Genomic DNA, 22,046 nt, shown 5'->3' with positions numbered 1-22,046 from the left:
ATTGACAGCCCTCGTATATATATATATATATATATATATATATATATATATATATATATATATATATATAAGGGGTGGGTGTTTATCAGTGGTGGGCACAGTTCCAGTAACCGATAATTATCGAAGATAATGTTTTCATTATCGGATTATCTTTTTAGATAACTTTAAAAACCATTATCGGACTAATTATTGTCCGATAAATTTTCGTCCAATAATTTTTAGACCGTTAACATAGTAAACAGCTACAAACACTTTTAAAATTTAAAATCAGTTGAGCACCTACCTGTTAAAAGTTTCATAGCAGACGTGTAGTTCTACCCTCTGCAAACAGAAGAGAGCTGCTTCTAGGAGAAACCACTCTATCTTCTGTAAGCAAAGGAGAACTGGTCACAAAAGAAAATAATTCATTTCTTTTAACCCCATACTGACATGCCAGCAATATCACCCAAGTCATCCAGAGGCATACATTTTTAACTTATGGTTCAAATTTTAACCAAACCAATTTCGGACAAGTTATTTAATATTACTGTCACGTCTGAAGTTTTATGAAATGAAAATATCAGATATATGTTTTAGTTTTAAAGTAATGCACTAATTTTTAAGGTTTTAATGAGCACATGCTCTGCCCAGTAGTGCATTATTGGTAGGATAGGGTAATCTCAGTATGTTCACGACAGGACAAATGCATTTCAGACACACTGTTCAGGCTCCACGGACAACAGCATTAAACTCTAGTGCCTAAAACTCTTGTGAATATATTCTGTGGGTTTACAGACATTGTTATTGTGTTTGTGTTTGTTAAATTCCACGCATTTTAAATGTAGCAGACATGGATTATCTGGAATTTTGTTTTGGCAAGTTTTCACAGTCTCTACTGCCATCTACTGGCCAGTAGTGTTCATGGCAGTATTCGTCCTGAAGCTGGGCAGACACTGTATGATATTTTTAATCATTGTACTCGGTTTCAGTTCAAACAGTACCACAGAACCGCACGGTGTAAAAATTCAGAGCGCACGATTTATGTTCTCTGTGTTTGTTACAAAACTTCAGAATTAGTGCATTATTCAACATTAAAAGATATATGTTATATTTTAACTTTGTACAAATGACAGAATTGACAGCTATTCTATCAGTATTCATTTTATTTATACACCAAACCATAACTCAGCATTGTTTTATTTTCCCAGACCTCCTCCGCCTCACGGCGTCATTGTGATTGAGCAGAGAGGTGAGCTTCATTGCTCTTCTTAGCTTGCGTCTGTGCTTGAAGCCATGTAGTAAACTGGAGCTTCCAGCAGGGCGCAGGACACTCAAAAACAGAAGTGCTGACTCATTGTTTGGGTCTGTTGTCCCTTTTAATGCTTCCAAAAGCAATCGCGGTGTTAAAACTCAAAATCAGCTTGTTAGTAGTTGCAAGTGTACCAGAGACAATACTGAAATTTATCGGTTATCTGTAACTTCCGATACATTTTTGGGTGGTTTATCGGTTTATCTTTATCAAAGATAACTTTTAAGTTATCTGATTATCTGTTATCAAAGTTAATTGTTTGGTTATCTGTGCCCACCACTGGCGTTTATAAGCTTTGCCTCTGCTCACCCCCTTTTGGTCACACATGTCACTGTGGAATTGTCTAGTGTATCAGTTTTTTGTTATTGTTGAGTCTGTGTGCCAAATAAATTCATTCTCTTCATTCATTCATCCATTCATTCATCCTGGTACAAATACTGTAAAATTAAAAGCAGACTCCTGTTTAAAACACAACCTTTAAATCTAAATTGTTGTGGACTAAGTACAACACACCACAGTAGATCTGATCAGAGAAACACAAACATGATGTGAACAAGGCACAAAAGAGCCTTTTTACCTGGTTTTTAAGTGGGATTGTGAGTCATCCTGTTATCTGGTTCTCTGAGACGAGCTTTCACCACAGAACAGGGCACAGTCGCACCCCGTTCTCATCGCACAGCGCTATTTCAAGATGGGGAAGTGACTAATGTGCAAATAATGTGACACTGTCTGTTCCATTAAACGGAAGCTGGCGCACCATTATGGATTTTGAAATTGGAAATATATTTGCACAGCAGTGATAATTAGCAGTTTGCATGAGGATACAATTCCACAGTGCTTTGGTAAATCCTAATTCTTCAAGTCTGTTTACTTACCATGTGATTGGTTGTAATAGTGTGAATTCCCTCAGCAGTCTGCATGTAAAAAACGTTGAGAAAATTGGTCTTCGGGGTAGTTTTGGACCAGTTTTTCCTCAGACAGACACAAAGATGTGTTCATGTAATTGAGCTGTTCACATATATTAACTGATTCCTGTATGGTTTCTGTAGGACACTTGACAATCTATGTTGAGTCCATCCATCCATCCATTTTCAATGCCCACTTACTCAAATTAAGGGTTACAGGGACGCTGGAGCCTATCCCAGCAGTCATAGGGCATGAGGTGTGGTTAATTCGAGTCCATATATCACCAAAAAATACATATAAGAGAAACACTAGCTTTACAAATCACATATAAATTAATACTGGTGGCACAGTGGCTTAGTGGTTAGCGCTGTTGCCTCACAGCAAGGAGGTTGTGGGATCGCTTCCCAGCTGGGCCTTTCTGTGTGGAGTTTGCCTGTTTTCCCTGTGTTCACGTGGGTTCTCTTCGGGTGCTCCGGCTTCCTCTTACTTCCAAAGACATGCTAGTTAGGTAACCTGGAAACTTTAAATTGACCGTAGGCGTGAGTGAGAGCGTGCATGTGTTTGTCTGTCTATACGTAGCCCAGCGACAGACTGCTGTCCTGTTCAGGATGTATCCTGCCTCTCCCCCTTTGACTGCTGGGATAGTCTCCAGATCCCCCACCCTCCCAACCTCCATGACCCTTAATTGGAGTAAGCAGGTATAGAAAATGAATGAATGAATAAAACTAGTAAGTCCCTGGGGGTCGCCACAGCAAGGGTGGATTTGCATGATAAATCAATCAATCAATTTTATTTATATAGCGCCAAATCACAACAAACAGTTGCCCCAAGGCGCTTTATATTGTAAGGCAAGGCCATACAATAATTACAGAAAAACCCCAACGGTCAAAACGACCCCCTGTGAGCAAGCACTTGGCGACAGTGGGAAAGAAAAACTCCCTTTTAACAGGAAGAAACCTCCAGCAGAACCAGGCTCAGGGAGGGGCAGTCTTCTGCTGGGACTGGTTGGGGCTGAGGGAGAGAACCAGGAAAAAGACATGCTGTGGAGGGGAGCAAAGATCAATCACTAATGATTAAATGCAGAGTGGTACATACAGAGCAAAAAGAGAAAGAAACACTCAGTGCATCATGGGAACCCCCCAGCAGTCTAAGTCTAAAGAAGAATTTTAACTATTAGAGAAAAAATTACTCATAACCATCCCAAAGACGTATCGTTATCTTTGGCTGCTTTCAGTGATGCCGGTATTTGGTTAGACTCTTTCTCTCAGATTGTTCTGTCTGAGTTATTTTCATTAGTTACTTCATCCAAACCATCAACATGTCTATTAGACCCCATTCCTACCAGGCTGCTCAAGGAAGCCCTACCATTATTTAATGCTTCGATCTTAAATATGATCAATCTATCTTTATTAGTTGGCTATGTACCACAGGCTTTTAAGGTGGCAGTAATTAAACCATTACTTAAAAAGCCATCACTTGACCCAGCTATCTTAGCTCATTATAGGCCAATCTCCAACCTTCCTTTTCTCTCAAAAATTCTTGAAAGGGTAGTTGTAAAACAGCTAACTGATCATCTGCAGAGGAATGGTCTATTTGAAGAGTTTCAGTCAGGTTTTAGAATTCATCATAGTACAGAAACAGCATTAGTGAAGGTTACAAATTATCTTCTGATGGCCTCAGACAGTGGACTCATCTCTGTGCTTGTTCTGTTAGACCTCAGTGCTGCTTTTGATACTGTTGACCATAAAATTTTATTACAGAGATTAGAGCATGCCATAGGTATTAAAGGCACTGCGCTGCGGTGGTTTGAATCATATTTATCTAATAGATTACAATTTGTTCATGTAAATGGGGAATCTTCTTCACAGACTAAGGTTAATTATGGAGTTCCACAAGGGTCTGTGCTAGGACCAATTTTATTCACTTTATACATGCTTCCCTTAGGCAGTATTATTAGACGGCATTGCTTAAATTTTCATTATTACGCAGATGATACCCAGCTTCATCTATCCATGAAGCCAGAGGACACACACCAATTAGCTAAACTGCAGGATTGTCTTACAGACATAAAGACATGGATGACCTCTAATTTCCTGCTTTTAAACTCAGATAAAACTGAAGTTATTGTACTTGGCCCCACAAATCTTAGAAACATGGTGTCTAACCAGATCCTTACTCTGGATGGCATTAGCCTGACCTCTAGTAATACTGTGAGAAATCTTGGAGTCATTTTTGATCAGGATATGTCATTGAAAGCACATATTAAACAAATATGTAGGACTGCTTTTTTGCATTTACGCAATATCTCTAAAATTAGAAAGGTCTTGTCTCAGAGTGATGCTGAAAAACTAATTCATGCATTTATTTCCTCTAGGCTGGACTATTGTAATTCATTATTATCAGGTTGTCCTAAAAGTTCCCTGAAAAGCCTTCAGTTAATTCAAAATGCTGCAGCTAGAGTACTAACGGGGACTAGAAGGAGAGAGCATATCTCTCCCATATTGGCCTCTCTTCATTGGCTTCCTGTTAATTCTAGAATAGAATTTAAAATTCTTCTTCTTACTTATAAGGTTTTGAATAATCAGGTCCCATCTTATCTTAGGGACCTCATAGTACCATATCACCCCAATAGAGCGCTTCGCTCTCAGACTGCAGGCTTACTTGTAGTTCCTAGGGTTTGTAAGAGTAGAATGGGAGGCAGAGCCTTCAGCTTTCAGGCTTCTCTCCTGTGGAACCAGCTCCCAATTCGGATCAGGGAGACAGACACCCTCTCTACTTTTAAGATTAGGCTTAAAACTTTCCTTTTTGCTAAAGCTTATAGTTAGGGCTGGATCAGGTGACCCTGAACCATCCCTTAGTTATGCTGCTATAGACTTAGACTGCTGGGGGTTCCCATGATGCACTGAGTGTTTCTTTCTCTTTTTGCTCTGTATGCACCACTCTGCATTTAATCATTAGTGATTGATCTCGGCTCCCCTCCACAGCATGTCTTTTTCCTGGTTCTCTCCCTCAGCCCCAACCAGTCCCAGCAGAAGACTGCCCCTCCCTGAGCCTGGTTCTGCTGGAGGTTTCTTCCTGTTAAAGGGACTTTTTCCTTCCCACTGTCGCCAAGTGCTTGCTCACAGGGGGTCCTTTTGACCGTTGGGATTTTTACGTAATTATTGTATGGCCTTGCCTTACAATATAAAGCACCTTGGGGCAACTGTTTGTTGTGATTTGGCGCTATATAAATAAAATTGATTGATTGATTGATTGATTGACTCTTTGTCAGCCTGGCTACAGTTTCTTATTTTCTTCAATTAGTGATGAGTAGTAAGATGTCCTAGCTTTACGGAGGGCTTTTTTATAGAGCAACAGACTCTTTTTCCAGGCTAAGTGAAGATCTTCTAAATTAGTGAGACGCCATTTCCTCTCCAACTTACGGGTTATCTGCTTTAAGCTGCGAGTTTGTGAGTTATACCACAGAGTCAGGCACTTCTGATTTAAAACTCTCTTTTTCAGAGGAGCTACAGCATCCAAAGTTGTCTTCAATGAGGATGTAAAACTATTGACGAGATACTCTATCTCACTTACAGAGTTTAGGTAGCTACTCTGCACTGTGTTGGTATATGGCATTAGAGAACATAAAGAAGGAATCGTATCTTTAAACCTAGTTACAGTGCTTTCTGAAAGACTTCTAGTGTAATGAAACTTATTCCCCACTGCTGGGTAGTCCATCAGAGTAAATGTAAATGTTATTAAGAAATGATCAGACAGAAGGGAGTTTTCAGGGAATACTGTTAAGTCTTCAATTTCCATACCATAAGTCAGAACAAGATCTAAGATATGATTAAAGTGGTGGGTGGACTCATTTACATTTTGAGCAAAGCCAATTGAGTCTAATAATAGATTAAATGCAGTGTTGAGGCTGTCACTCTCAGCATCTGTGTGGATGTTAAAATCGCCCACTATAATTATCTTATCTGAGCTAAGCACTAAGTCAGACAAAGGTCTGAAATTCACAGAGAAACTCACAGTAACGACCAGGTGGACGATAGATAATAACAAATAAAACTGGTTTTTGGGACTTCCAATTTGGATGGACAAGACTAAGAGTCAAGCTTTCAAATGAATTAAAGCTCTGTCTGGGTTTTTGATTAATTAATAAGCTGGAACGGAAGATTTCTGCTAATCCTCCGCCTCGGCCCGTGCTACGAGCATTCTGGCAGTTAGTGTGACTCCGGGGTGTTGACTCATTTAAACTAACATATTCATCCTGCTGTAACCAGGTTTCTGTAAGGCAGATTAAATCAATATGTTGATCAATTATTATATAATTTACTAACAGGGACTTAGAAGAGAGAGACCTAATGTTTAATAGACCACATTTAACTGTTTTAGTCTGTGGTGCAGTTGAAGGTGCTATATTATTTTTCTTTTTTAATTTTTATGCTTAAATAGATTTTTGCTGGTTATTGGTGGTCTGGGAGCAGGCACCGTCTCTACGGGGATGGGGTAATGAGGGGATGGCAGGGGGAGAGAAGCTGCAGAGAGGTGTTTAAGACTACAACTCTGCTTCCTGGTCCCAACCCTGGATAGTCACGGTTTGGAGGATTTAAGAAAATTGGCCAGATTTCTAGAAATGAGAGCTGCTCCATCCAAAGTGGGATGGATGCCGTCTCTCCTAACAAGACCAAGTTTTCCCCAGAAGCTTTGCCAATTATCTATGAAGCCCACCTCATTTTTTGGACACCACTCAGACAGCCAGCAATTCAAGGAGAACATGCGGCTAAACATGTCACTCCCGGTCCGATTGGGGAGGGGCCCAGAGAAAACTACAGAGTCCGACATTGTTTTTGCAAAGTTACACACTGATTCAATGTTAATTTTAGTGACCTCCGATTGGCGTAACCAGGTGTCATTACTGCCGACGTGAATTACAATCTTACCAAATTTACGCTTAGCCTTAGCCAGCAGTTTCAAATTTCCTTCAATGTCGCCTGCTCTGGCCCCCGGAAGACAATTGACTATGGTTGCTGGTGTCGCTAACTTCACATTTCTCAAAACAGAGTCGCCAATAACCAGAGTTTGATCCTCGGCGGGTGTGTCGTCGAGTGGGGAAAAACGGTTAGAAATATGAACGGGTTGGCGGTGTACACGGGGTTTCTGTTTAGAACTATGCTTCCTCCTCACAGTCACCCAGTCGGCCTGCTTTCCCGGCTGCTCGGGATCTGCCGGGAGGGAACTAACGGTGGCTAAGCTACCTTGGTCCGCACCGACTACAGGGGCCTGGCTAGCTGTAGAATTTTCCACGGTGCGGAGCCGAGTCTCCAATTCGCCCAGCCTGGCCTCCAAAGCTATGAATAAGCTACACTTATTACAAGTACCATTACTGCTAAAGGAGGCCGAGGTATAACTAAACATTTCACACCCAGAGCAGAAAAGTGCAGGAGAGACAAGAGAAGCCGCCATGCTAAACCGGCTAAGAGCTAGTAGCTGCGCTAAGCTAGCAGATTCCTAAAAACACACAAAGTGAATAATGTGTAAATAATTTAGAGGTGATTCAGCAGAGGGAGTGCTTTAGTTAAGGCACGTGAAGATTACACTGTGAAACAAATCCTTATCTAGTTAACTAGATCAATCTAACTGCGCAGATTAAACAGCTAACAGATACAGCAAAACACCGCTGTGCTCCGGAACAGGAATTGATACAATACCGCAGTGAGAGCCAACCACCAGTAGAGGTTACATAAATTAAAAAAATAACTTGAGTTTTACGCCAGATGCCCTTCCTGATGCAACTCCACTTCACATGGAGGATGAGCAGGGGTGGGGTTTGAACCGGGAGCCTTCCACACTGGAAACAAGTACATTGAGCGCTTCGTAAGTTTAAATATTTCCTGCAGTTAGCAGGGAAAACAGAGGATTAGTCTGTTAGTGGGTCCATCAAATTTCTGTAACTCCATTATAACTACTGTATATTCAGCTCTGGATTTTTGGATTCATGACTGATACAAGTTAAGACCAGTGAAGTTGCTGTTTTGGGCCATGTTAGCATTTTTAATGTGCACAATAACCATAACAAAATATAGACAGACATAACTATAAAGCTGCTTTGTTACTTATTTCCAGGTAGTAACCTAATAACCATTAAGGCCACTTTTGCTTGCAATTATCCTCTTCTATTTAACTGGCTGTGTCAAGTCTACTCTTGTGACTTGAGGGCCTTCACAGAGGCTTTTAATTCACTAAAAATTGTCCATGAAGTCCTTTCTGCAGGGTTGTGTGGATATGGGACAGTTTTAGAGTATAATAAGTTATCAAATTGTTGTGTAGAGAGGCTTTCTTACAGACTCCGTTCGAACAAAGAGACCTGCATTTTCAGTTCATCTGGTGCATCAAAAGTCACCAGATGTTAACAGGTTTGTCCTCATTATATTATTTTTATTTGGTGACTTTGATGATACCATATATTATTTTTGAACTAGTGTGGTAACTTGTGGGGACGGACTCATTTATCTGTCTGTCTGTCAGTCCCCCAAACAACCTGTCTGTCTGTCTGTCTAGTCACTGACTGCACTTTAGAAATGGTATGTATGGTTGTCCCATAAATCATAATCACTCTATATGTTTCAATGCAGCTTTCATTAATTTTATTAGCATGCTAGCAAAAGAATGCATTTGAAATTTCTAAATATTCTCATGCAGAGTTACAAAGGATTGTATCATTTTTGTTGAATTGAAAAACTATAGCATTGAAAAGAAAGCAAACTTTTCAGAGGAATACAAACTGAATTAGTGTGTTGGTTTACAGCATAATGCACAATTCCATGAAGACAGTGGAGGATAATAATTCATTAATAATGAACTGTTCAATGCAAATGTTTTGTAAAGCCATGGGAAAGTCACGCTAAAGAAGTCAACAATATAAAGGATAGACACACAAGGTAATTAATCTGTTTAGTCTTTAAAAGGTTCATCTCTCTTCATCAGAAATTATTTGATATTTATTTTATTTATTAATTTTACAACATATCTGTTTTATGGATGCATTGAATTGTGGATAAGATATTATAGTCTATACATGTAAAGTGGACATAAAAGCAAAGAGTGTGGGAATTAGGGCAGTCAGATTAAACATTTTTAGCAAAGATAGCTTGGAGCATTTAGTGGATGGTTTTATCCAAAGTATAAAAGCTTTGGATGCCTCAATACATCTGGCAATATTTATTTATGTTTATTGTTGTTTTCTTCTTCTTCTTTTTCTTCTCATGTAAATGTGCACAGTGCTTTAAGAGCTTTTTTACAGGATGGTTGTACTCATCATACAAAGATCTTGTAGAAAATCTAGATTTTAGTGCAAGGCAAATACGTAATGTCAGTATTCTGGCAGAATTATAGATGAACAGTGGTGTAGACATTTGTTACTTAAGTAGAAGTATAGATACTGCAGTTTAAAAACACTGGTAAAAGTTGAAGTATCAACTTGACCTCTTTACTCAAGTAAAAGTGAAAAAGTATGTACTCCAAAACCTACTTAAAGTATAAAAGTATAAAGTAACCTTTAAAAAAAAAAAAGGTAGATGCCACTATATGAATTGAAAGCTTAATTTAAAAACTGATTTGTTCTACATGTGGCCCAAGACCCAAAACCCAAAATTACCCCCCAACACCACCTGTACGAAAATGTTTCAATTCTAGAAGCTCTGAAATGCAATCTGGGACTATTCCAGACAATAAACTGCAGTGAGTGCAGCATCCATTTAGTGAAGGAAAAAAAAAAAAAAAAAAAAACAACTTTCCTTATTAAAATTCATTCCAGTAGTATTCTGCTCTTACTAAGATAAAGCAGTTTTCTAGTTTGGCAGATAGTTCTGGAGAAAATCACTGAAGAAATTAACAAATTGAAAATATGGTTTGACCGAAACAAACTGTCATTAAATAAGACAGGGATATAGTGGAGGTGTAAGAGTCACTAGGTGTTCACAGGAAACACTTATTTATGTATGTATGTATTTATTTATTTATGTATGTTCGTTGTTAGCTGCTTTTATATTTTCTGTTGTGTTTTTATTCAGGTTCTTTTTGCCTCTTTCTCTAATATATAAACAAAAATAAATTTAAGAACTATTACAATTTGAAAACAAATGCACCCGAACGTGATGACAGCTGCAATTGCTTAATTCTAAGTTTTAACATTGAAAATTCCATAGTCATGCTAACGCGTTAGCATCACTCCCATTTTTAAGTTATAAAATACATCAACTGTTTCAGAAGGCCATAACAGGTCGGTTTAACATAGAAAAGGTAAATAATACTCACAGAAGTATGCTCTTTAGGGTTTTAGCGGGGGAAAATTAAGTGAAAGAAAGAAAGAATAAACAAAGCAATAGGTCAAAGCATTGCTTCAATCTGCGAACCACTGCTTCAATTGGTTCATGGTTCAAAGCAAAGCCATGCTACAGAAAAGTTGATTACAGGCGCACATGATGTGAAATATATATATATATATATATATATATAAACATTAAACTGAAGCCAAGAGTAACGAGGCTGTTTGTTTTAAAAATGTAAGGAATAGAAAGTACAGATACTTGTGTGAAAATGTAATGAGTAGAAGTCAGAAGTAGGCAGAAAAATAAGTAATGGAGTAAAGTATAGATACCTAAAAAGTGTACTTAAGTACAGTAACAAAGTATTTGTACTTTGTTACTTGACACCTCTGTAGATGAACATATTGTCCAATTTAAAAAAATAAACCTGGTTGTAACAAAAAAAAAAAACAAAAAAAAAAAAACTGTCAAGGTGGAAGAATTAGAGTGTGACTTCTTGGCCTTTGATCTGTTTGTTTTTCCTGGTGTTGAACAGGTCGTAATCATGGAGGTGCAGGGCCTGAAATCTTTGGCTCCCAACAGGATTGTCTACTGCACCATGGAAGTGGAAGGTGGCGAGAAACTCCAGACTGACCAAGCAGAGGCGTCCAAACCAACGTAAGGAGCTGTACATGTTAAGAATTTCTCAAAGTACATCTGAGTTCAAATTCACAGTGTAGTGCCAATGAAACCACTTCTAAACTTCAGCATCAGCATTTTTACCCTCATACCACCCTTAGGGTTCAGAAGAAGAGTGTACTGACAATAGCATTTTGTGTGTGTGTGTGTGTGTGTGTGTGTGTGTGTGTGTGTGTGTGTGTGTGTGTGTGTGTGTGTGTGTGTGTGTGTGTGTGTGTGTGTGTGTGTGTGTGTGTGTGTGTGTGTGTGTGTGTGTGTGTGTGTGTGTTCAGACAACTGCTTGAATTCTTTCCTGCTGTGGGACAGATCTGTTTTAACACACTGCTCTCTGTTTTCTCTATCTTTAACTGACTTGAAAACTTAAAAAAAAAAAAAACGTAGGCTGGCACCAAAACTCACTCCTCTTTCAGGATTGTATCCAGGAAAATAATCCACATTTTAGAGCCGTTGAGAGATGTCACCATTTCTGTGTTTCAAGATCCAATAACTGAGGGACATTTCCAAGCAGCCTGATGGTGTGATGAGGAATCTGACTTCTGTTACCTTTGACTGAAATGAATAGCAAGAAAGCCTTTAATAATGTTACTGTGGTATTCCTCACATTAATTAAAGTTATTTTTTCTCTAAAATAATGTGATTACAGAATGTTGGTTATAGACAGTGATGGGCACAGTCTGCTAATCCGCTAATAGCTAATTAGTGAAGCTAAATTTTTCGTTAGCAGATATCTGCTTTTCAGCTAACTTTGAAAACCATCAGCGGATTAATTAGCTTCCGCTAAATTTAGTTCCGCTAACTTTCAGTCCGCTAACATTCTTTGCTGGCATAGTAAGGCCAAACGGCCAGAAATATTTGTAGCCCCTAAGATCAAACATTAATTCCTGTCTGTTGCAGAAGAGGTAAATCGACATCCTTTTTACTCATGGTCACAACATAACTTCACAAAACTAACTACATTCCTTGAACTATAAAAACAGAACAAATCTATAACACTAACAACTAGGGATGAGTGACTACACCACTGTCAGTATCTATATCTGTATCTGTTCAACCATCTAAATTATCTGTATCCATATCTGTACTCATAGTGGGCGGAGCCTAAACCGGAAGTGGGTGTGGTTTAACCCGAACTGGCTGGAGCTTAAATCAGTACATTAAGTCTGAAAATTGATATGGATTGATCAGAATTGTTTGTTTATTTGAAAACTATTTACAGAACAGCCTCAAAATTGAGATTCAAATCAATGTTTTTGATCACAAAAGTAAGAGAACTATTTACAGAACAAGTTTTTTATGAACTCAGAACATTAATATTCTTAAGTCTATGAATGAATATTTACAGAACAGCCTCAGAATTGAGATTCATTGTTTATGATCACAGTAGTAAAGGAACTTATTTTACAGAACAACTTTTTATAAACTCAGAACATGAATATTCTTAAGTGTATGAATGAATAACAGAATCGCCCTAGAATTGACATTCAGTGTAATAGGAGATCATGAACTACTATGTATGCATGAACAAGAGTTGTCATACTCAACACAACTTTCTTTTTTTATTTTACGATCAAACTGTGATCTTTTTTCAATTATTTATTTATTTTTACTACCTAACATTTTTGGCATTTTTTCCACATAAAGTTAAACAATATTGATTAAGGTGTGTGTGTCTGTGTGTGCATGTGTGTCTGTGTGTGCATGTGTGTGTGACTGTGTGAGAGGGAGCAAGAGAGGTTGTTCTACTGACCAATTTATTTTTTTTCAATTTATTTTCATTTATATAGTGCCAAATCACAACAGAGTTGCCTCAAAGCGCTTCACACAGGTGACCCTCTGCTTGGGCCATGCTACAAAACATAATTTACAGAACAATTCGCGGACGAATATACAAGAAATGCTAGTGGGACACAGGACAGGAGGATCGCCAACACGAACACAACTCCCATCTCTGGATGGAGATGCACCTTAAACAGAGAGAAAAAACAATCAGGCATCAGAAAGACAAGAAATACTGTATAATTTGTCAGCATTAAACAACAAGAAAGACAGAGAAATACTAAGGTGATTGCCGGCCGCTAGCCCTAAACTTCAGTAAAAGACCCAGAATTTAGGTAAAGTTGAGGCCGCAGCCCGCTCCAATTACTAATAAAATGAATTAAAAGAGTAAAAAGCCTAAAACAAAACTGTACCAGTATGCTAGCCATATGAAAGGGAAAATAAGTGCGTCTTAAGTCTGGACTTGAAAGTCTCCACAGAATCTGACTGTTTTATTGATGCAGGGAGATCATTCCACAGAACAGGGGCACGACAAGAGAAAGCTCTGTGACCCGCAGACTTCTTATTCACCTTAGGGACACAAAGTAGTCCTGCACCCTGAGAACATAAAGCCCGGGCCGATACGTAAGGTTTAATTAGGTCAGCTAGGTAGGAGGGTGCCAGTCCATGAATAATTTTATAGGTTAGTAGCAGAATCTTAAAATCTGATCTCACTGGGACAGGAAGCCAGTGAAGGGATGCCAAAATGGGTGTAATGTGGTCGAACTTTCTGCTTCATGTCAAAAGTCTGGCTGCAGCATTTTGAACCAATTGGAGACCCCCAATGCTAGACTGCGGTAAACCAGAAAACAGAACATTGCAGTAGTCCAATCTAGAAGAGATAAATGCATGGATCAGGGTCTCAGCATCAGCCATAGACAGGATGGGACGAATCTTCACTATATTTCGCAGGTGGAAGAAAGCAGTCCTAGTAATATTTCTAATGTGGAGGCCAAAGGATAACGAAGGATCAAAAATTACCCCAAGGTTCCTCACTTTGTCAGTGTGATGTATGGCACACGAGCCGAGGCTGAGCGTTAACTGGTCAAATTGATGCCGATGTGTCACTGGACCAAGAACGATCATTTTAGTCTTATCAGAGTTTAAAAGTAGGAAGTTTCTAGACATCAAACTTCTCACTGCTGCAAGGCAATCGTCTAAGGATTTTATGTGAACGAGATTATCAGCAGTTATTGGCATGTATAACTGAGTATCATCTGTATAGCAGTGAAAGGTAATCCCAAAACGCCGCAATATGTGCCCAAGGGGTGCTATATAAAGGGAGAAAAGCAGGGGGCCTAAGACAGACCCCTGTGGAACCCCAAATTTCATGTCACTAAGGTTAGAGGTAGTGTTACTGTACAAAACACAGTGAGAATGACTGGTCAAGTATGACGTCAGCCATGCAAGGGCACTCCCAGTAATCCCAAAATGATTTTCCAGCCTATCAAGTAGAATATGATGATCCACTGTATCAAATGCAGCACTGAGATCTAACAGCAACAGAACCGTAGTGGTGTCCGAATCCATTGTAAGCACAATGGCTCAAAGAGATTATTCTCAGTAAGGTAGTCTATGAGCTGCCGTGACACCACTTTTTCCAGAATTTTAGAGGAAAATGATAGATTTGATATCGGCCGATAGTTTGTCAATACACTAGGGTCAAGATTAGGTTTCTTAAGTAATCGTTTAATCACTGCAGATTTGAAACATTTAGGAACAGATCCAGAAGTTAAAGAAAGATTAATAATTTCCAGCACAGTCGGCCCAAGAGTGGGCCACAGATCCTTAAACAGTTTTGTTGGTATAGGATCAAATAAACAGGTTGTGCTTTTTGTTGACATTACGAGTTTTGTCAGCATGCCTAGTGAGATACTGTCAAATTCTGTAAATCTAAGTAATACCTCAGTAGTGGCGCCCACATCAATAGCAGGGTATTGTGGCTGGATTAAGGCATGCCGGGATATATTTAACCTGATGTCTTCTATTTTCTTCCCAAAGTAATCCAGGAAATCTTGTGCTGTAAAAGGAGAGCAAACTACAGGTGGTTGTCCATGCAAAAGTGTTGCCACCGTGTTGAACAAGAACTTTGAGTTATGCTTGTTTTTGTTGATCAAATCAGAGTAGTAAGTCCGCTTTGTAGCCAATAATGCATGCTTATAGTCTAAGATAACATCACGCCACGCAAGGTGAAATACTTCTAATGTTGAACAACGCCATTTCTGTTCTAGACCTCTTGCTTTATACTTGAGGTCACGCAACTAATCAATGAACCAAGGTGACTGTGATTTGGGGGAGCGCGGTTTTAACACAGGTGGTGCAATCATGTCGAGTGTAGTTCTGAGCACTGAGTTTAAACTATCCACAAGTCTGTCTACTGACTGGGTATTTGTCATATGTGAAGCTAAGACATCAGGCAGTCTAGCTTCGAGTTCAGTCTTAGTTGAGGAGTTGATGCATCGCTGTAAAGATATATAAGGTTGTTGTTCCACTAAACACGGCAGCGAAACTATAAACTTACTAAGTGAGTGATCAGACACCACTGATGTAAGAGGCATGTCAATATTCATGACAGCAATACCACGTGCAAGAACCAGATCCAGGGTATTTCCACTAATGTGCATCGAATCCCGAATGCATTGCCGAAATCCTAATGCATCCACAATTTCCATAAATGATTTGCAGAGGGGATCAGAAGGCTTATTTATATGAATGTTAAAGTCACCAATGATCAGAATGTTATCTACACTAGTTGACAAGTTAGAGATGAACGCACCAAATTCATCTAAGAATTCAGAATATGGGCCAGGAGGCCTATATACAGTGACAAAGTAATATGACTGATTTTTATTCTTCTGACCTTGGCTATGTGTAATATCCTGAGCAGAGTGGAGAATCAGATGCTCAAATGAGTGATATTTGTAACCCCAACAGCTAATAAGCTAAACCTACATTTCTAAATAAGAGCAACACCCCCGCCTTGCTTCGCATCACGAGGGACGTGACTAAATGTATATGCTGGTGGGCAGGCCTCATTTAAGGGGAGGACAGCTGTAGGTTTAAGCCAGGTTTCACATAGCCCAATCATATCTAAGTGATGATCAATAATTAGATCATTGATCAACAATGATTTTGAGGACAGTGATCTTATGTTAATGAGACCCAGTCTAAGGACCTCAGTGGGGTTGACAGTTGAACTGTTTGGGTTTAGGGGTGGTTCCAGAGTAGCATATATAAGATGCCTAGAAGTAGGTTTGGGTTTAAGACATTCCACGCGCATTGTAGGTAGCAGACACGAAATCTTTGCTATTGCTCGAACAACCACTGGGCCATCCTCAATTTCAACATCATCCAATATAGTAATGGGTATTAAGTTTGGAAAGCATATCCCTCTATGATTTTTATGGACACAACTACGGAAGCAGGCCACAGTCTCAACTTGTTGAAATTCCCTCCCTGGCAAATAAACTGTACTATCACCATCGTGGATTTTCTGCACTAAATTTCCCGCTAAGCTAATGGATTCCACACCCACATTTGTCATAAGCCTTGCAGGGTCTCCAATCACTTGTTCCATGGCCTGCTGTAGATTCCTAATGTTACACTCCCTGTAGAGCTCTATCTATGTTCGCAGACAAGATGGCGGCGCCTTCCCCAGTATGGTGGAGGCCGTCCGGCATCAGCAAGCCACGGTGGCCCCAGAACGAAGGCCAGTTATCAATAAAGCTAAAGCCTTGCTGTCTACAAAACTACGCCAGCCACCTATTTAATGATGTCAGCCTGCTAAATGCCTCATCAGTAGCCCGGGAGGGGAAGGGACCAGAGACTATTAATCGATGCAGACACATCTTTCTGGCAAGGTCACAAGTCCTCTCTATGTCCATTTTTGTGACCTCTGAGTGCTTCATCCTGATATCATTGGTGCCAACGTGAATAACTATGTGACTATATCTCATGTCATGTTCCTTCGTCTGTCTTCCCTTCTGCAGCGTCAGCACCCTAAGATGAGATGCAGTGTCAGGAGCTCTGACCCCAGGAATACATTTAATGTCAGCCAGCGTCTGTAACATGACTTTGCGGGTGATAGAATCCCCTATCACTAAAGTCCAGTGTTTCGGCCTGGAGACAGGAGTGGAAGTCACTCGTGGGCTCAGAGAATTCACATCTGGCAAATCCAAGGGGGAGAACCGATTCACAGTTCGCACTGCCGAGTGTGATCGGGGTGCCACAACCGGGCACCAAGCCCTACAGCAGTTCCTCCGCCTAGCCACAGTCCGAAAGCCGTCCTCCACAGCCGGCATTTCTAAGCTGATGCTAATGGGCTCGCTAGCCGGCCCAACACTAACCTCATCTGGAGTGCCCGTAACATCTAACTTCACTGCATTAAGAAGCTGCTCTAACTTACAGACACGGCTCTCTAAGAGAGCCACCCTATCTTCCAACATCACGCAGGATTTACAGAGGGTGAAAAATATAATAAGTAGTGTACTTTGTGCACTAAGAAATTCAAAAATGTAGCCAAGCAAACACGAGCTAACAATAATGGATAAGCTAACCACTCCTAAGGCTCACACAGATGCAGATAAATGAATTAAAATTCACAGCAGTTACACTGAAAAACTAACAGAAGTATAAGTATGAAGCTATAAAATACACTAAACAGTTAATTAACTAACAGAAGTGTAAAAAATGAAATTAAAAAATGATGAGAAGGGTCAGAAATAGCTAACGCAAGCTAACCGCTAGCCGCTCCTAAGATTTTACACAGGAGTAAAAATGACTTAAAATTCACAGCAGTTCAACTGAAAAACGAACAGAAGTATTAAACGGGTAGAAAAGAAACAGCTATAAAAAGTAACAACGGAGAGGGGAGCTGTCGACCTAGCTAGCAAAAGCTAACCACTAGTGAATGCTAACCGCTAGCGAATGCTAACTGCTAGCAATTCACAACAGGACTGTTGTTAAACATTCACAGTAGATGCAATTAATAACCAGAAGAGTGCTAAACAGAAATAAAAGAAGCGTATACAACCGTGTGAAGTTCAAAATGGCGTCACAGCAACAAACAATCCGTCAGAAGCAAGTTGCCAGATCTGTGATCTCACAAGGCTGACAATAATATGTCAGGCTTGTTCACTGTATTCTTCTCAAAAGCACTGCATTCAGTAGGAGCAAAGTTTTCCAACTGACTTCATATCACCCAATCAAACGAAGAGCAAGCAAACGGTTAATAAATAAATAAATAAATAAATAGATAGATAGATAGATAAAACCCCCAACCGGAGTGGAGGCAGTGACCGACGCGACACGAGCCGTTTTCAGCTCTGTCTTGTCAAAAGCACCACATACGATACGAAACAAGTTCACCAAGTAACTTTAAATATAATACAAACTGAAAAGAGGTGAGCTAAGACAGCAATGTGAGGTAGAATCAAGCCAAGCACAGAGAGAGATATTGATATTGTACCGGATACTCGTCTGAAACGAGTATCCGTCTCAACCCTACTAACAACTTTGCTAAACTAACATGTAGTACAATAATAATAATAATCATAATAATCATAATAATAATAAAACAAACCCCAAACTCCCATCATGCATTGCTGCAATGTATTATGATCGACAGCATGTACATGCAAACCATTTCTTTAAGCGAAAAGACACTTATTTATGGAGTTAAATTTGTCTCATTAATACCCGCAAATGCACAGAGGGTGATCTACAAATAGTCCTTGATTTGCGCACGTGTTTTGTGATCCACAAACACAAATTTCCAATTTGTAACTTGAGTGTTGGTTTTTACAAATAGATGTGTAGTTGTTGTTGTTGTCCTTTCGGCTGCTCCCATTTTGTCTTCGGGGTCGCCACAGCGGATACAGCCAGATCCGCACAGGTAGTTGGCACATGTTTTATGCCGGATGCCCTTTCTGATGCAACTCCAGTTTTACCTAGAGAAACACACACAGCCGCTGGTGTTCCAACGAGGTCTCCCATCCAAGTACTAACCAGGTCCCGCAGTGCTTAGCTTCTGAGATCTGATGGGATCAGGCTGACACAGACCAGATTGGCTGCGCAGATGTGTATTTGTAAATATGTCATTTTTTCCATTTGTACAAAAAAGACATTTGCAAAACTGAAAATTCTGTTTGTGAAGTGTGGCCGCTATTCACACTCAATCAATCAATCAATTTTTTTATATAGCGCCAAATCACAACAAACAGTTGCCCCAAGGCGCTTTATATTGTAAGGCAAGGCCATACAATAATTATGTAAAACCCCAACGGTCAAAACGACCCCCTGTGAGCAAGCACTTGGCTACAGTGGGAAGGAAAAACTCCCTTTTAACAGGAAGAAACCTCCAGCAGAACCAGGCTCAGGGAGGGGCAGTCTTCTGCTGGGACTGGTTGGGGCTGAGGGAGAGAACCAGGAAAAAGACATGCTGTGGAGGGGAGCAGAGATCGATCACTAATGATTAAATGCAGAGTGGTGCATACAGAGCAAAAAGAGAAAGAAACAGTGCATCATGGGAACCCCCCAGCAGTCTACGTCTATAGCAGCATAACTAAGGGATGGTTCAGGGTCACCTGATCCAGCCCTAACTATAAGCTTTAGCAAAAAGGAAAGTTTTAAGCCTAATCTTAAAAGTAGAGAGGGTGTCTGTCTCCCTGATATGAATTGGGAGCTGGTTCCACAGGAGAGGAGCCTGAAAGCTGAAGGCTCTGCCTCCCATTCTACTCTTACAAACCCTAGGAACTACAAGTAAGCCTGCAGTCTGAGAGCGAAGCGCTCTATTGGGGTGATATGGTACTACGAGGTCCCTAAGATAAGATGGGACCTGATTATTCAAAACCTTATAAGTAAGAAGAAGAATTTTAAATTCTATTCTAGAATTAACAGGAAGCCAATGAAGAGAGGCCAATATGGGTGAGATATGCTCTCTCCTTCTAGTCCCCGTCAGTACTCTAGCTGCAGCATTTTGAATTAACTGAAGGCTTTTTAGGGAACTTTTAGGACAACCTGATAATAATGAATTACAATAGTCCAGCCTAGAGGAAATAAATGCATGAATTAGTTTTTCAGCATCACTCTGAGACAAGACCTTTCTGATTTTAGAGATATTGCGTAAATGCAAAAAAAGCAGTCCTACATATTTGTTTAATATGCGCTTTGAATGACATATCCTGATCAAAAATGACTCCAAGATTTCTCACAGTATTACTAGAGGTCAGGGTAATGCCATCCACAGTAAGGATCTGGTTAGACACCATGTTTCTAAGATTTGTGGGGCCAAGTACAATAACTTCAGTTTTATCTGAGTTTAAAAGCAGGAAATTAGAGGTCATCCATGTCTTTATGTCTGTAAGACAATCCTGCAGTTTAGCTAATTGGTGTGTGTCCTCTGGCTTCATGGATAGATAAAGCTGGGTATCATCTGCGTAACAATGAAAATTTAAGCAATACCGTCTAATAATACTGCCTAAGGGAAGCATGTATAAAGTGAATAAAATTGGTCCTAGCACAGAACCTTGTGGAATTCCATAATTAACTTTAGTCTGTGAAGAAGATTCCCCATTTACATGAACAAATTGTAATCTATTAGACAAATATGATTCAAACCACCGCAGCGCAGTGCCTTTAATACCTATGGCATGCTCTAATCTCTAATAAAATTTTATGGTCAACAGTATCAAAAGCAGCACTGAGGTCTAACAGAACAAGCACAGAGATGAGTCCACTGTCCGAGGCCATAAGAAGATCATTTGTAACCTTCACTAATGCTGTTTCTGTACTATGATGAATTCTAAAACCTGATTGAAACTCCCATCCAGTAGATGGCAGTGTTCTATGCATTTAGATGGGGGGGGGGGGGGGGGTGATGAGAGGAGACTGATTTCCCATACTACCTTTTGGCATTTGTGTCGGTTTAACACTCAAATCTTCAGAATTAGTGCATTACTATAAAAGTGCGATATTTTCACTTTGTAAAAATGACAGAGTTGCTGTTAATGCTGATAACCTATCCAAAATTAGTTTGTTTAAATGAAACCATAAGTGAAAGTGCCTTGTGTTTGATCTACACTGCCACACTATGTAGTATTGTGTGTGTGTGGTGCTTAAACTTGAAATTGGTTTATCAGTTTCTTACAGTGTGCTGAGTCCATACTAAAAGTTAGTGGTTAGCTGTAACTTCCTCTAAATTGTTTTAGGGGTTTATCGGTTTTGCGTTATAAAAGTTAACTTTTCAGTTAGCAGATTAGTGGTTATTGAAGCTAACTTGCTGTGCCCGCCACTGGTTATAGATTATTGCTTGCTGAACATATCTGAATCAACCAGAGCTTCATTCATTCATCAGCATCCACACACCATCCAGCAGGTGGCAGACATGTATATGGGATATTACATAACCAAAAATAAAAACTTCCTTCATTTCAATTTCAATCAATTTGGTGCATCAAAATCAACCACTGTCTAATCAGTTCATTCTCATTAAGTGCTCTTTTAATTTTGATGAGTTACAAGATGATAGCATGTATTATTTTTTTAAAAATAGAACTGAACAGAATAGAATAGAATGCTTTTTATTGTCATTATACACAAGGTACAACGAAATTAAAAGACAACTCCCATAGTGCAAAGGTGTAAAAGTAAATATAAAAAAATATAAATATAAAAAGACAAATAAGAATATATACATGTATTTACAAGGGAGCCAGTAGGTGTATATAAATAGAAGTCTGTGCTATTCACATTCAAAATGTGATAATGGATGAACACATTCATGCCAAACATTTATGTGATAAAGAGTGGTAGTGTGGTAATGTCAGGTTGTTTAGAAGTCATAACTGAACACTACTATCATCTGCAAAATCTGTTATCAACAAATCAAATGACTGTATTCATTTCAGAAAGAAGAACATTTCTTCTCCCGTGGGATTTTTGTTAGGTTTTGGTTTTTTTGTGATTCATTGCTGCTTTTACTACAAATCTGAGTTTTAGAAAATAAGAGTGACCGTGTTAACATTCAGATGTTAGGCATTTAGTGTTAA

The 22,046-nt window shown here is 39.4% G+C and overlaps 1 protein-coding gene across 19 annotated transcripts in view; it reads left to right on the top strand.

The window, feature by feature from the left end:
* The window catches only part of cadpsb (Ca2+-dependent activator protein for secretion b), a 262,642-nt gene that overhangs the window by 129,945 nt on the left and 110,651 nt on the right, over nt 1–22,046 (top strand). For all 19 annotated transcript variants that reach the window (XM_034166408.1, XM_034166409.1, XM_034166397.1 and 16 more), the window contains exon 6: nt 11,042–11,163. In XM_034166408.1, coding sequence (XP_034022299.1) covers nt 11,042–11,163 — 122 coding nt within the window. The remainder of the gene's footprint in view (nt 1–11,041; nt 11,164–22,046) is intronic.

The sequence above is a fragment of the Thalassophryne amazonica genome, chromosome 3 (assembly GCF_902500255.1).
Source record: "Thalassophryne amazonica chromosome 3, fThaAma1.1, whole genome shotgun sequence".
NCBI lineage: Eukaryota > Metazoa > Chordata > Actinopteri > Batrachoidiformes > Batrachoididae > Thalassophryne > Thalassophryne amazonica.
This window is presented reverse-complemented; position numbering and strand designations above follow the sequence as displayed.